The sequence below is a fragment of the Arachis hypogaea genome, chromosome 13 (genome assembly GCF_003086295.3).
Source record: "Arachis hypogaea cultivar Tifrunner chromosome 13, arahy.Tifrunner.gnm2.J5K5, whole genome shotgun sequence".
NCBI lineage: Eukaryota > Viridiplantae > Streptophyta > Magnoliopsida > Fabales > Fabaceae > Arachis > Arachis hypogaea.
The window spans coordinates 117485897-117499372 of NC_092048.1; the positions used below are offsets into that span (position 1 = coordinate 117485897).

A 13476-nucleotide genomic window follows, 5' to 3' on the forward strand; every position below is an offset into this window, starting at 1 on the left:
ACTCAGGCACCAAGTAGCAATTAAGCAATAGAGTATACAGAGTAAGAAGGTGGCAAACGTAGAGAAAGTAATTTAGAAAAAAGAAAGTAACTTTTATAATTGTTGGGTCTAAAAATGTTAAAAAAAATATATAAAAAAATCTATAGAGAGAGAGCCCTAAAAATAATGAAGAAGTGTTGAAATTTTAAATTATGAAAAATTGCATCAAACAGGTGGTGGGCAAGCTAAGATTGTGCGGTGCCCCAATTTGATTACTCACAAGTAGATGTGATGGTAGATTAATGAGTGGGATAAGGGGAAAGCAAGTGAAAGAATAGGGAACAAGTAACCTAATATGAATGAAGCAATTGATTGATGCATTGCACATAGAACACCGACTAAGAAGAAGTGAATGGAGATAGCATAGTATTACCTGAAGATCGAAGAAGACGGAAAAAAAAAGTGCAAAGAGCCTCAATAATTTCACTCACTCACTCAGAATTAGTTTGGGAGAGAATTGAGATTCAAACGACATTGTTTGAGATTTGGGAGACTTTTTTGTCCTGTTATTACCTTTCTATAACATTTACGTGGAACACCGTTGTAACTGTCACCTCTGCAGAATAAAATTCATATCAGACATCTCCATTATATTTTACAAGTCCAAATAAACAGAAAAATTTACGTAAAATATTCATAAGACAAAAAATCAATAATTTATTTATCTTTTTCTCAAATCAAAATATAGGGCAAAAAATCATTATAAACCAATGTCATCTAGAATTTACGTATATAAGCCAAACCGAAAATGGTTTCAGTAATGCGCCAGAACGTATATAATATAAATCGAACCAACGTGGTTCGAATTGCATTTATTAGTAATTCGAACCAGTGCAGTTTGAATTACATGTTGACTATTGTTAATAAATCGAACCAAGATGGTTCGAACTTCAAGTGCATATAATTCGAACCAGGGTGGTTCGAATTATAGAGAGAAAGCTGACAAAGTAATTCGAACCATTTTGGTTCGAATTAAACCAACCATAATTCGAGAAAAAATTAATAATTTAAAAATTAAAAAAATATATATTTTTATTTCATACGTTAAAAAAAGCTAACAAAATATTTAATTACGAGACTTCTTTAAAATATTAATGAGCTATCAATTTGAATTCCATACAATACTTTTCTGTCCATTTTTAATAGTTCATGAATATTTTTTAATAAATTTTTTTAAATTATACTACAAAAAATATTTTATCCTATGCAAAACAATTTAAAAAAAATGGCTTAAAAATGTTAGGAGTACTATAAAAATTTGTAATGTTATAATAACTTAGGTAAATACATGCATGTACTCAAATTTTAAATAAAATACTCTACATAGTCAATAATAATTTAAAAATGAAAGAAAATATTTTATTCCATACAAAATAATTAAAAAATATATTTTATTCTATACAAAATAATTTTAAAAAATGGCTTAAAAGATGTTATGAGTACTATAAAAGTTTGTAATATTCTAGTGATTTAGGTAAATACATGATAAAAATATTTTTTCTTTAATTTCTAAATTATTAGTGACTATGTGGAGTATTTCTTTAATGTCCTAAGTCATTAGGACATTACAAATTTTTATATTACTTCTAACATCCTTTAAGCCATTTTTTAAATTATTTTGCATAGAATAAAATATTTTTTTGTGGTATAATTTAAATAAATTTATTAAAAAATATTCATGAACTATCAAGAATGGGCAGAAGAGTATTGTATAGAATTCGAATTGCTCACCATATAATTTGAATCAGAGTAATTCGAACTTCCCTATGCGTAATTCGAATCATGTAATATCTCACCATATAATTTAAATAATTTTATTAAAAAATTATCATGAATATTTTTTAATAAATTTATTTAAATTATACCACAAAAAAAATATTTTATTCTATGCAAAATAATTTAAAAAATGGCTTAAAAGCTGTTAGAAGTACTATAAAAATTTGTAATGTCCTAATGACTTAGGACATTAAAGAAATACTCCACATAGTCACTAATAATTTAGAAATTAAAGAAAAAATATTTTTATCATGTATTTACCTAAATCACTAGAATATTACAAACTTTTATAGTACTCATAACATCTTTTAAGCCATTTTTTAAAATTATTTTGTATAGAATAAAATATATTTTTTAATTATTTTGTATGGAATAAAATATTTTCTTTCATTTCTAAATTATTATTGACTATGTAGAGTATTTTATTTAAAATTTGAGTACATGCATGTATTTACCTAAGTTATTATAACATTACAAATTTTTATAGTACTCCTAACATTTTTTAAGCTATTTTTTTAAATTGTTTTGCATAGGATAAAATATTTTTTGTAGTATAATTTAAAAAAATTTATTAAAAAATATTCATGAACTATTAAAAATGGACAGAAAAGTATTGTATGGAATTCAAATTGATAGCTCATTAATATTTTAAAGAAGTCTCGTAATTAAATATTTTGTTAGCTTTTTTTTAACGTATGAAATAAAAATATATATTTTTTTAATTTTTAAAATATTAATTTTTTTAATAATTTTTTTTAATAAATTATTAATTTTTTTTCGAATTATGGTTGGTTTAATTCGAACCAGGATAGTTCGAATTACTTTGTCAGCTTTCTCTCTCTATAATTCGAACTACCCTGGTTCGAATTATATGCACTTGAAGTTCGAACCATCTTGGTTCGATTTATTAACAACAGTCAACATGTAATTCGAACTGTACTGGTTCGAATTACTAACAAATGCAGTTCGAACCACGTTGGTTCGATTTATATTAATATACGTTCTGGCGCATTACTGAAACCATTTTCAGTTTGGCTTATATACGTAAATTCTAGATGGTATTGGCTTATAATGGTTTTTTGCCCTCAAAATATATGAAATTAGACATTTTAATATTTAAAAATAAAAGTTAATAATTATTAAATAATATTTAACCTCCTCATGTTATGAATATTTAAAGCACTATCACATTTCCTCAATAATGACAAGCTTTTTGCTAAGGGTAATATTAGTGGGTTTTTTAATTCTTGAGTTGCTACAAGTCTCCATAGCTTTGGAGCGTATAAGAAAAGTGGAGTTAAGAGGAATAAAAGGTGAGGGAAGGTTGGGATTAACAATGGCAAAAAGTGAGGAATTGTAAGGATTGATACTTAGCTAGTGATTTTTGAAGAGGGGTGTGAGAAAAAGAAATCTAGTTTTCCGTTTGAGAAAAGAGCATGCTGCATGCGTGCACGTGCACTACTGCATCTGAACTGTTTTTTTTTTGTGTTAGTGTATTAAAATACACTGAATGTAATTGTTGAACAAATATTAGCTTCAATTGATAAAATATCATTGGCCCTAGAGCACTGTTGTATAATTATATAAGAACTATCTGATTAAGTAAACCAACGTTATGCATAAGATTTTGCTTTGATGATGAACACTAGTTCAAGCACCTCGCGCTTATTTATTATAATTATCATAAATTTGCATGAAATATTGTTGAGTTTAACTACCAAAAATGTTGATCTAATAGTAATAGAGAGAGTTTTGGGAATCACATTACACAATCAATGGTTGCTATCAAAAAACAAAAATAAAAAAATTCAATTAAAAAAATATTCGAAATTCAAACTCAACAAAAATTCATTTTTAATAGTTTTATACTGAACTTGTTTAACCTATAATATTAATTGAAATTAGTTATTATAGTATTAGTTTTCTAATATTACATATTTGTTGAGAAAAAAATAAGTAATTTATTACGATGGAAACGATTTATTTTTCTAGGGTTAATAAAGAAACTAAGGGGACACAGTTGGGAAAAGAATTATTGAGTTTCATCATCTATAAAACAAGATTTTAAAAATAATACAATTAATCTATAACATAAAATTTTTAGAAATAACAGAAATTTAGTATATATATTTTTTTAAAATATATTTTTTAAAAAATAATTCTACGTGCCATATCAAACCTCCCTCAGTCCCCTTTTAATTTGTTATATATGCGTGCCTTGATATAAGCCAATAAATTAAACCTCCCTATTCACTCACCTACCTCCATTCATATGTTTCGTATTCATATATATAACATTAACAAATTAAAATACTTTTCTATAAGTTAATGCAGACTGCTTTAGCTTTTAATAGTCCTGTTTTTATACAAAATATATTTCCAGTATTTTAGAAATATTGCTTGCTACTACTGCTTCGTCTATGCACTTCCTTTGTTTAGATAAGACGTACTTAAATATTTATTTTGTTAATGTAATATGATAACATATAAAATAGTCCTTGAAAAATATATCTAGAGAAAGTAATAAGACAATAGTTCAGTAGGTAACACGAAACATTATTTCAGATTCATCAATCTAAAATAAAACTAATAAGATATATATAATGATTAAAATGAGGGTTTAAGCATATATATATGTTCGGTAGGTCGGTTGCTGAACGGTTCGGGTTGTGATCCGGGATGTTGGTAGGGGGTCGTCAAGTCGTGGACTGCCGGTCAGCGGTACGCGAGGTCCCGAGTACTTCGTGTGAGGGGGGGTGCCACCTGCAAAGACACTTCGACGCTTTTGTCAGTAAGGTGTGCAGGCGGAAAGGGTGATAGAGTATGTGACGTACCTCTGGGGAAGAGTAAATCTTCCCCTTATATATTGTCAGAGGTGGGCCCTGTGGGCCCTGTGAAGGCAGGCCCACTATTCCCGAGACGTTCCCTTCACAGCTATGGGTGAGCTGTCACGGACGCGTGTCCGGGTTGGCGACGGAGCGTCCTAATCCCTGACCGTTCGGGTCGGGTGGAGCTCAGGTCGGCCCAAGCCAGCGGAAGGTTTGGGCCAGGCCGTAACAATATATATATATATATAACTTCTGCTCGGAAATTAATTAGGAGGAGTTAAGTTTTAAAATGATCTCTAAAGTTATACTCAATTTTTAAAATGGTCCCTAAAATTAATAATTATCTAAATTTATCTTCAAAGTTACACTCCAAAAATTATAGTAGTCCCTAAAACACTTTCCGTCCATCGTCTACCATCAAAAAATTAAATTAGACTGATTTCTGCCATGCTGACACAAAACAAAGTCGTTTTATATTTAAAAAAAAAACAGCAATCAAAATTCTTCTTCTTCAAGAGATTACAAAAATAAAAACTAACAACACAAAAGATCACAAAAAAAACCAGCAAACAAGCAAAAAGGATCAATCAACTTAAACAACAAGTATCAATCAACCTAAACAGCAACAATTACAAAAAATAACAACAATAAAAAAATCAGCAATAATTACGAGTAAATCCCCAAAATAGTCCTCCAATTTGAGTTCCGTGCGAAATCCTGGTCCTTCCACCTAATTCCGGCATGACTCAGCAGTTGGAATGCTGAGCTGGCGATTCCAGTTCCACGTAGGCTTCATCACCCTCCACCATCACCATCGTTCCTCCTCTTCTCCCAACGGAGCCACTACCCTTCTCTCTTCTTCCAATCCTCCTTTCCCTTTCTCCCTTCCTCAAGCATTGTAGCCCTTTCCTTCTCTCATTTCACCAGCCTTCAGATCACTACCTCAGAACCACCGACGCAACCCTTTCTCTTTTCTTCTTCCTCTCTTCTTTTCTCTTCTCCTCTGTCCATTGGAGGGGGTGGATGAATCAGAACGGTGTCGTTTTGTGATGGAGGGGAATTGAAAGATTGCTTGGAGAATATTTTCATACACTTTCAACAACAATCAGAATCCAACAAACTAAATTAACCTATCATAACCACCTAAAATCAATTAAAACAGAAAATTAAACTAAACTAAGCCTAAAACTGGTGAAAATTAAAACTAAATTCTAAATAAACCTAAACTAATAGGGAAAGTTGGGGTGGTCAGACAGGAAAATAAGGCAAACTGAAACGTGAGGAAGGAGAAGAGGGTTAGTCATCATGGGTGATGAAAATGACAAGGAGAAGCAAACGAGGGGAGGACACCGACAGAGTAGTGGTTGCAGCGGCTATTGCGGTAGTAGTAGTTTGGTGATGAGAAACAAAGATAAAGGTACCCGGCTCTTTAGCTGAGAAGAGAAAATGGAAGAGGAAGATTTGGCGGTGCTAGGTTAAGGCCGGAGGTGATGGTGGTGACGATGGAGATGCTGGAAGCTACGATAGGGCTAGGGTTAGTGCGTGGAAGAGGGTGATGAAGATGGCAGATTGGCAGCGACAATAAGCTCGGGCCCGACGGAGGTGGTTCGCCAAGAAGAAAGCTCGACGTCTCTGGACCTGACGGGGAAGGAGAGGGTAGAAGGAGGAGGTTGGACACTATGGTCGCAGATGGTGGAGGCTATGGTGGCTCGCGGTGGTGGTTCAGCCTTAGGCCAATGGACAGAGGAGAAGAGAAAAGAAGAGAGGAAGAAGAAAAGAGAAAGGGTTGCGGCGGTGGTCCTGAGGTAGTGATCTGAAGGCTGGTGAACTGAGAAAAGGAAAAGGCTACAATGCTTGAGGAAGGGAGAAAGGGAAAGGAGGATAGGAAGAAGAAAGAAGGGTAGTGGCTCCGTTGGGAGAAGAGGAGGAACGATGGTGATGATGGAGGGTGATGAAGCCTACGTGGAGGTGGAACCGCCAGCTCAGCGCTCCGGCTGCTGAGTCATGCCGAAATTGGGTGGAAGGACCAGGATTTCGCATAGAGTTTAATTGGAAGGTGCATTTAGAGCATTTAGAAATTGAGGGGCAACATTGGTGCATGGGCCCAATCCGGGGGACCATTTTGGGAATTTACTCCAATAACTACATAATAGAAAACAGCTAAAATCAACCATTGATGTTTATTGAAACAGGATCAACAACAACTAATCACCTAGAACATTAAAGAACAATGATTGAATAACTAAAAAAATTTAAAAAAACTCACCATGGCTGAGAGAGAGAATCGAACCAGAAGAGAGAAGAGAGAGCTGAGGTAGAGGGAGACAGAAAGGAAACAAGAGAAGAGCGCTGACGTGCAAGCAGCAACAACGACGAGTAGAGAGGGAAGCTGCAGTAAGCGTGACGAGTAGAGAGGGAGGCAGAAGCGAGCAGTGACGATGAGAAACAAGATGATGTAATGACACAGAGGGGTTGGCGACCAGCGTGGAGATGAGATGGAGGCTAACGAGCAGTGCGGCGACGAGATGGAGGCTGGCAAATTGCGCTGGAACAAGACTAGGTTGGGATTTTGTGCTCTGCCTCTACCGTGTTTGAGTGTGAGAGACTAGGTTGGGGAGGAGGGATGAGCGGCGCAACACCGAAACGGAGGCCAAAAAGAGGCGGCGACAGAGAGGGTTGAGAAAACCTCCATGTGTTTACCGTTGTGAGTGTGAGAATATAGTTGGAGAGGGGGCCTCGAAGGGGATTATTTTTTTTTTTAAGTAGTATAAAATGACATCGTTTCAGTCCAACTCAGCTTTCCAATCGCTGACGATAAACGGAAAGTGTCTTAGGGACTATTATGAGTCTCGAAGTACAACTTCGAGAATAAATTTGGATAATTATTAATTTTAGGGACCACCTTGAAGTTTAAATACAATTTTAGAAACCATTTTAAGATTTAACTCCAATTAAGAATGTAGTCAAATGGAGCTAACTAATTGAAAAATAGGTTAGTTACAAAAAAAATAATTTCTCACTATTTTAATTTTAAAATTTTAAAATTAAAAATAAAAAAATTGACTTGAGTTGACTTATATTATAGTTAACTCTTTAGACTTTTTCTATATATATACTCATTTTGCGATGGTTTTGCGATTGGAAAAAGTATTTCTTTAAAATAGGAGTAGAAGATTATTTTCTATCTGAATGTAATTGTCAAAAAATTATTTATCTTAAAAATTTAAATTAATAAAAAAGATATATAAATAATTATATTTACCGATCTTATAAATTTTTTAATTATAAAAATTATAGTGTATAAAATTACTTACATAAAAAATTTAAATTAAAAAGAATAGACAAGAGTATATATAAAAATCACATAGGAAATGGAATTACTCAAAAAAAAATAATGATTCAAAAGTACACATAAAAAATAAGAGTTTAATTTAATGTATTAACAGTGTAAAACGTTTTATACTGTCTTTTAATTATATTTAATTTTTGGATGATCATTAATATAAAAAAATAGTTATTTTTCTGACATGACAAAATATAATTGAATGCATCCACGCGTATAAAACTATTTTGAGCTTGTTTAGGTAAATTTTTACAAAAAAAAATTTAGAAAATTTTTAAAAAAAATAAAAATAATTTTATATTTAAAAATTTCATGTAAAAATATCTCTTTATTTATTTATTTATCAAAGTTAAAGAGACTCAAACTCGCCACCTCTTAAATGAGTATGGGGAGACTATGTTATTTAAGCAATAACTCATTAGCAAAATATCTCTTTATAATTATTTAATAATTATGTTTGGAGTCTCGCTAGGGAGCCAATGAGATATTTGTACAATGTGTACAATGGGCTGCTTATTTAGCCCAATATGAGTTAAAAATGAAAATTACCCACGAAATAATAAATTTAAAAACTCTTATTCAGTTATTTCACATTAAATTTCAAATTTCAAATTCTCCAATTTCAAATTTCAAATTTTTAAAAAATCCAGTTAGTTATTTCAAAAAAATTACCATTTGAAATCCTCCAATACTCTCTTCTTTTTCAACCGGCGGCCACCTTACCTTCATCAATAATCATTCCATTTCACCATCGCTACTTGGCTTGCCACACGCCACTCATTCTTAATAAAAATAATCATCCACTTAGGGATAAAAATAATCATCCACATACCTAATGAATTGAACATCTAACATATTTTAATTATATATAACTAAACTCAATCCAATCAAAATAATAATCTACATAAAAATAAAATAACCATCCGCATACCTACTAAAATGACCATCCTAAATTGACCATTAAAATCGAAGAAGATGAATAAATAGAAGAAACTATTATTGTGGTGAAACATAATTTTAAAGGACTAGTCATGACAAAAGCGGCACTGTTGTGAAGTATAGGGCTCAAATCATGAAAGAAGCTAACCATGCTTGGATCCAAAGAAGAAGAAGAGCATGGTGGTATCATCGGTGAGAAGAGACTTGAAGGAATGGGAGAAAGTGAAGGCGCATCAGATGAAGTGAAGACGGTGTCGGGAAGAAGGTACACACTGGCTGCGACGGAGGCGCTGGATGTCCAGGTTGCTGCGGTGCCGTTAGTTCGACCCACACAATATGCGCGTCCTCCCTTGGCATTGACCTGTGCAGCAACGGCGCTAGTTGGAACAGTGTCGGCGCGATTTCCGATGACGACTGGTGACTGTGGCGTTAGTGTACCGGCGAGACTCCATGAGAAATGTATAGAACGCTGACAAACCGTATCGAGAGAGAGAGGTGAGAGAGAGAGGTAGTTTATTTGTTACCAAAACCGACGGTAATCTTAATATTTGATTTAAATTTCAAATTGAAAACTATTCAAAATTAATTAGTTGTCTATAATTTAGTTTTAATTTCAAATTAACTCTATTGTACACATTATATAAAACATATATTGTCTCTTCATAATTTTCCTTATATTTGAGTACAATTATATTAAAGTATTTTTTGTGTATTTATTATATTAAAAATATTTTTTTAACTAAAAAAATTCTTTTAAAAAATATATATTATAACTTCTAAATTCTTTTTAATTTTTATTTTTATTAATAAAATTTTGTCAAACATACTAAAAAATAAAAAATTTATTTTTTATTAAAATTTTTTTTATTACTTAATAACATTTAAATAAATATTTTATGCTGATATTAAATTCAACAAATAAGCTCCATTATTCAAATCCAGCCATCCGACTTTTGTTACTATTAAAAAAGTTCCACATATGCCACGTTCTGTGCCTACTTGACATTGTACAATAGTGGATATTACATAAAAAAGATCAAAAAGATAAAAAAGAAAAATAATTATTACACTCAACAATTTATCCTAGCTATATACTGCCCTTATGACCTTAACAAATATACAGGTGTAATTCTTAAGAAAGTAAAGAGGATGAAATAGCTAAAATACAAAGCCATGATTTAGAAAGTAAATTAAATGAAACGCAAAGAAAAAGACAAGTAAAAAAGAGATGACAATCTATAATTACAAAGAAAAAGTCAGAATTTAATAAAGTGTACTAGGAAGTGGGAAAAGGAGGTAATAATAAAGTTAACATAATCAGGGGAATGAATCCCCCAATTGTCCTCATTATTAGATTTCCAATTGTTTCGACAAATATCATATAGAGAAGCTAGGGTTTATGACGAGGAGAATTGTGTACAATTATACTGTTATGGGCGAAAATTGAAGAATTGATCAGAATCATCAATGCAAGCAGTGAGAGACAGTGATTGTCCTCAGTTTCGGTTTTGCACGATCCCGATGAATGAAGTATGAACAGATGCATGAATTGAATTGACCAGACATTGCAGCGTAGCTCGTTGAGTTGTTCAGTCCCTTTCAATAATGCAAATTTTTTGTCCTACAATATTAAATCTTAATTTCTCCTTGTCCCCCTCCTTTAATTAAACAGCAATAATTCTGTGTGCGTGCTTTGACAAATTACACTTAGATTCATTAAATGTTGTTCAAAATTACGCACAGTCTAAATAATTTTATTGAAGTAAATAAAACTATCTCCGTTCAAAGAAGTTTAATTTTACAGAACAGTAGCATATGTTCTTAAACAAAATCTGTCTCATCAGCTAAACATAATTACTTGTAAAGCAACTAAGTGCTATATGATGGTAAGCCAATATATCAGTAAAATTTTTAAGGTTTTAATACGCTGGTTTATTTTTCACTGAATTTACTAAAAAAATGGCTGGGATAATTTGGGACAGAAGAGGTATGAAATTGAGAATTTTTGTTTATGATAAGAAGTACATACTTAAAATAGAAGTAAGATGGATGAGAATCATGAAGTATGTGTATATATATAGCTAGGTAGATATATATAAAAAGATAAAGATAGATATATATAGTATGTATATAGGTATGGTGGGTGTGTTCCCCATAGAATTAATTTTACATGGCAGATAGAGGCACAACACAACACAACTGGATCTTCAAACTTCTCACACTTTCTGTTGTTGCAGCTGGACTTGCACTTGATGATTATTAGTGGCTTCCACAGGAGTAGGAGGGTTGTTGTCTGGTTGCTGCTTCTTCTGATCTCCAATCTCAATATCAATGGGGGCCTGAGGGGTGGTAGCTTCAACTTCTCCGTTATGTTGAGGCAGCTTCTCATTATCCTTGCTCACGGGCTTGTTCTTCCTGTATATACAATACAGCACCATCTGTATTGTCCCGAATGTCACTCCCACTATGTTCGGAAGCTGTATTATTAACATGCATGGGAAGCTAACATTAGAAACACAAGACAGAAGCAACTATATATGTGTATATAGGTTAGCACTTATTAGCACTAGTACTTACTGTAACATAGATATCCTTGAGAAGAATGCCATATGCCATCCACATTATTGCGCTTATTGTGAGAAGCAGTGAAAGATTGAAGGGCATGAACTCCACACTCTTTGTGCGAATTACCACTCTCTACATGAAAATGCATATATCACATCATTATTCAATTAATAATATTATATTAATCAAATACATATAGTAGAAATGAATTAACTCACAATGATGCTTAAAGGTGCTGCAAAGACACTGGTGGAAAGGACGACGCAGATCCATCCAAGAAGCTCTAGACGAGCTGTTCTTTCTTTTGCTAGAACGTGTGTGAGAAGGACAACCAAGAATATTCCCCCCAAGTTGAACATGAATATCAGCTTCAACGTGAAGATCTACATAACATAACATAACATAGTATAATAATAGTGATTTATTAAATGAATTAATTAATACATGCATGAGCAGTATAATAATTAAGCGTACCCTAGCTTTCTTGGGGCAATAGGTGAGATAGATGGCAAGGTAAATTGTCTCTATAAAACAACCGAATGAGTTGATGGTGATGATAAGTATTTCGCCCTTCTTTATGTAAGCATAAAATATCCAAAGCATTGCACTGAACAGTGCTGCCACATACGGAATCGACTGGAACCCTTCCGTTGTTTTCTTCTTACAAACTCGATAGAATGTGGATCTGCATTCATTCCATATGTACTATTAGTTAGTATTGGCTACTGCCCCTGCGTTCACATTAATTCAAGTTATATATGTATGAATGTATACTTACAAAGGTGCCAGAAAGCAAATGAAGGAGCAAATGTTACCTGTACATAAACATAACATAGAAAATCAGTGAACTGCTTGGAAGGAGAATGAAAAAGAATATATATTAAGAGAGTAATCAATTAATTGTGCATGTATGTGTGTGTACCTATAACACCAACGATAAAAATTTCAGTAGCGACTTGAGGCATGGTTTCGATGGAAAGAAGAGCTAGAGAAGAATTTAAGGGAAGCTAAGTGTAGCTCTAGCTTGCTTAATTAATGAATAATGTGTATGTGTGTGTACCCTGCCACGGAAGAAAACAGGTATTAGAGATCCCTTATATATAGGGGAGGAGGAGGAGGGGGCTATTTGCATGAGTGAATTGCATTGATTCGAGGGCAAACAATCAAAGCCATGAGCACACCCGTTTCCGAATGCCAACTCAATTCATTATTGTGGCGAGTTGGTGTGATGTAGTTCTACAATTAATACTTTGGGCCACCACTTCCGATCCCTTGTTTACGTGTTACATCTCCAACCAATTTCAGACGTTACGTTTCCTCACGTGACCCCTCTCCATTATTCCTCCCTCTCACGTCCCTAGTTGGCCCTCCTATTTCACAAATTCTATGCCTCACAAATTAATTGAAAGAATGCTATGGAGCGATGCAATTTTATTGTTTTTTGTTATTAGTTAATTATTAATATTTGAAATATATAATAAAATGTTTTGTTAGATTATTAAATTAACAGAATTAAATTAAATGAATTGAATTAATAACTAAATGATAATAAAAAATAATAAATTTTAATATCTTTTAACATTTCTTAATTGATTATTCGCGGTAAATTTAAATGAATCCAATAGTTATGGTTTACTCTTAAAAAAATTATAAACCAACTTCTTAAGTTAATAATTAGTCAACATTTAATCTTTACTCTTTTGTATTTTTGCTTATTATTATTTAAGAAAATTTAGAAAGTCAACATTTTTTAAAATCAGCCAACGATTGTATTCGTACGATGTTTTCTGCCTCTTCAATATCTCTTCCTTTTCTTTTACTTCTACCTTCAAACCTCTTCTTTCCCTTCCTCTCTCTCCCGCCACCGTTATCTTTTCCTCTCCTTTTCTCGATCTATCAGTTTATTTTAGATGTTTTAAGGCAAACATTTTTGAATGTTTTTTAATATGATTTTATTTTTAAAACAATTAGATTTTTCTTTAAATG

At 32.5% G+C, this 13476-nt stretch overlaps 1 protein-coding gene across 2 annotated transcripts; it reads right to left on the reverse strand.

Annotated features, from left to right (window-relative positions):
* Positions 1-10913: 10913 nt before the first annotated feature.
* Positions 10914-12762, reverse strand: LOC112732876 (bidirectional sugar transporter N3). 2 transcript variants are annotated; one of them, XM_025781686.2, is made up of 6 exons: positions 12413-12762; positions 12269-12305; positions 11965-12175; positions 11709-11873; positions 11503-11622; positions 10914-11402 (listed from the first exon to the last, which is right to left on the reverse strand). In XM_025781686.2, the coding sequence occupies exons 1-6, from the start codon at positions 12453-12455 to the stop codon at positions 11142-11144; spliced, it is 837 nt and encodes a 278-aa protein (XP_025637471.1). In that variant the 5' UTR covers positions 12456-12762; the 3' UTR covers positions 10914-11141. The 2 variants fall into 2 exon arrangements, with proteins under 2 accessions (XP_025637471.1, XP_072068452.1); XM_072212351.1 differs by lacking the exon at positions 12269-12305 and having other exon boundaries at positions 11965-12221; positions 12306-12561.
* Positions 12763-13476: the final 714 nt, after the last annotated feature.

Coding starts and splice junctions, on each gene's coding strand:
- LOC112732876 (XM_025781686.2), bottom strand. CDS start 12,455: ATGCCTCAAGTCGCTACTGAAATTTTTATCGTTGGTGTTATAG. Junction 11,623..11,708: donor CAGCACCTTTAAGCATCATT/GTGAGTTAATTC, acceptor ATTTTCATGTAG/AGAGTGGTAATTCGCACAAA. Junction 11,403..11,502: donor TCAAGGATATCTATGTTACA/GTAAGTACTAGT, acceptor TTAATAATACAG/CTTCCGAACATAGTGGGAGT.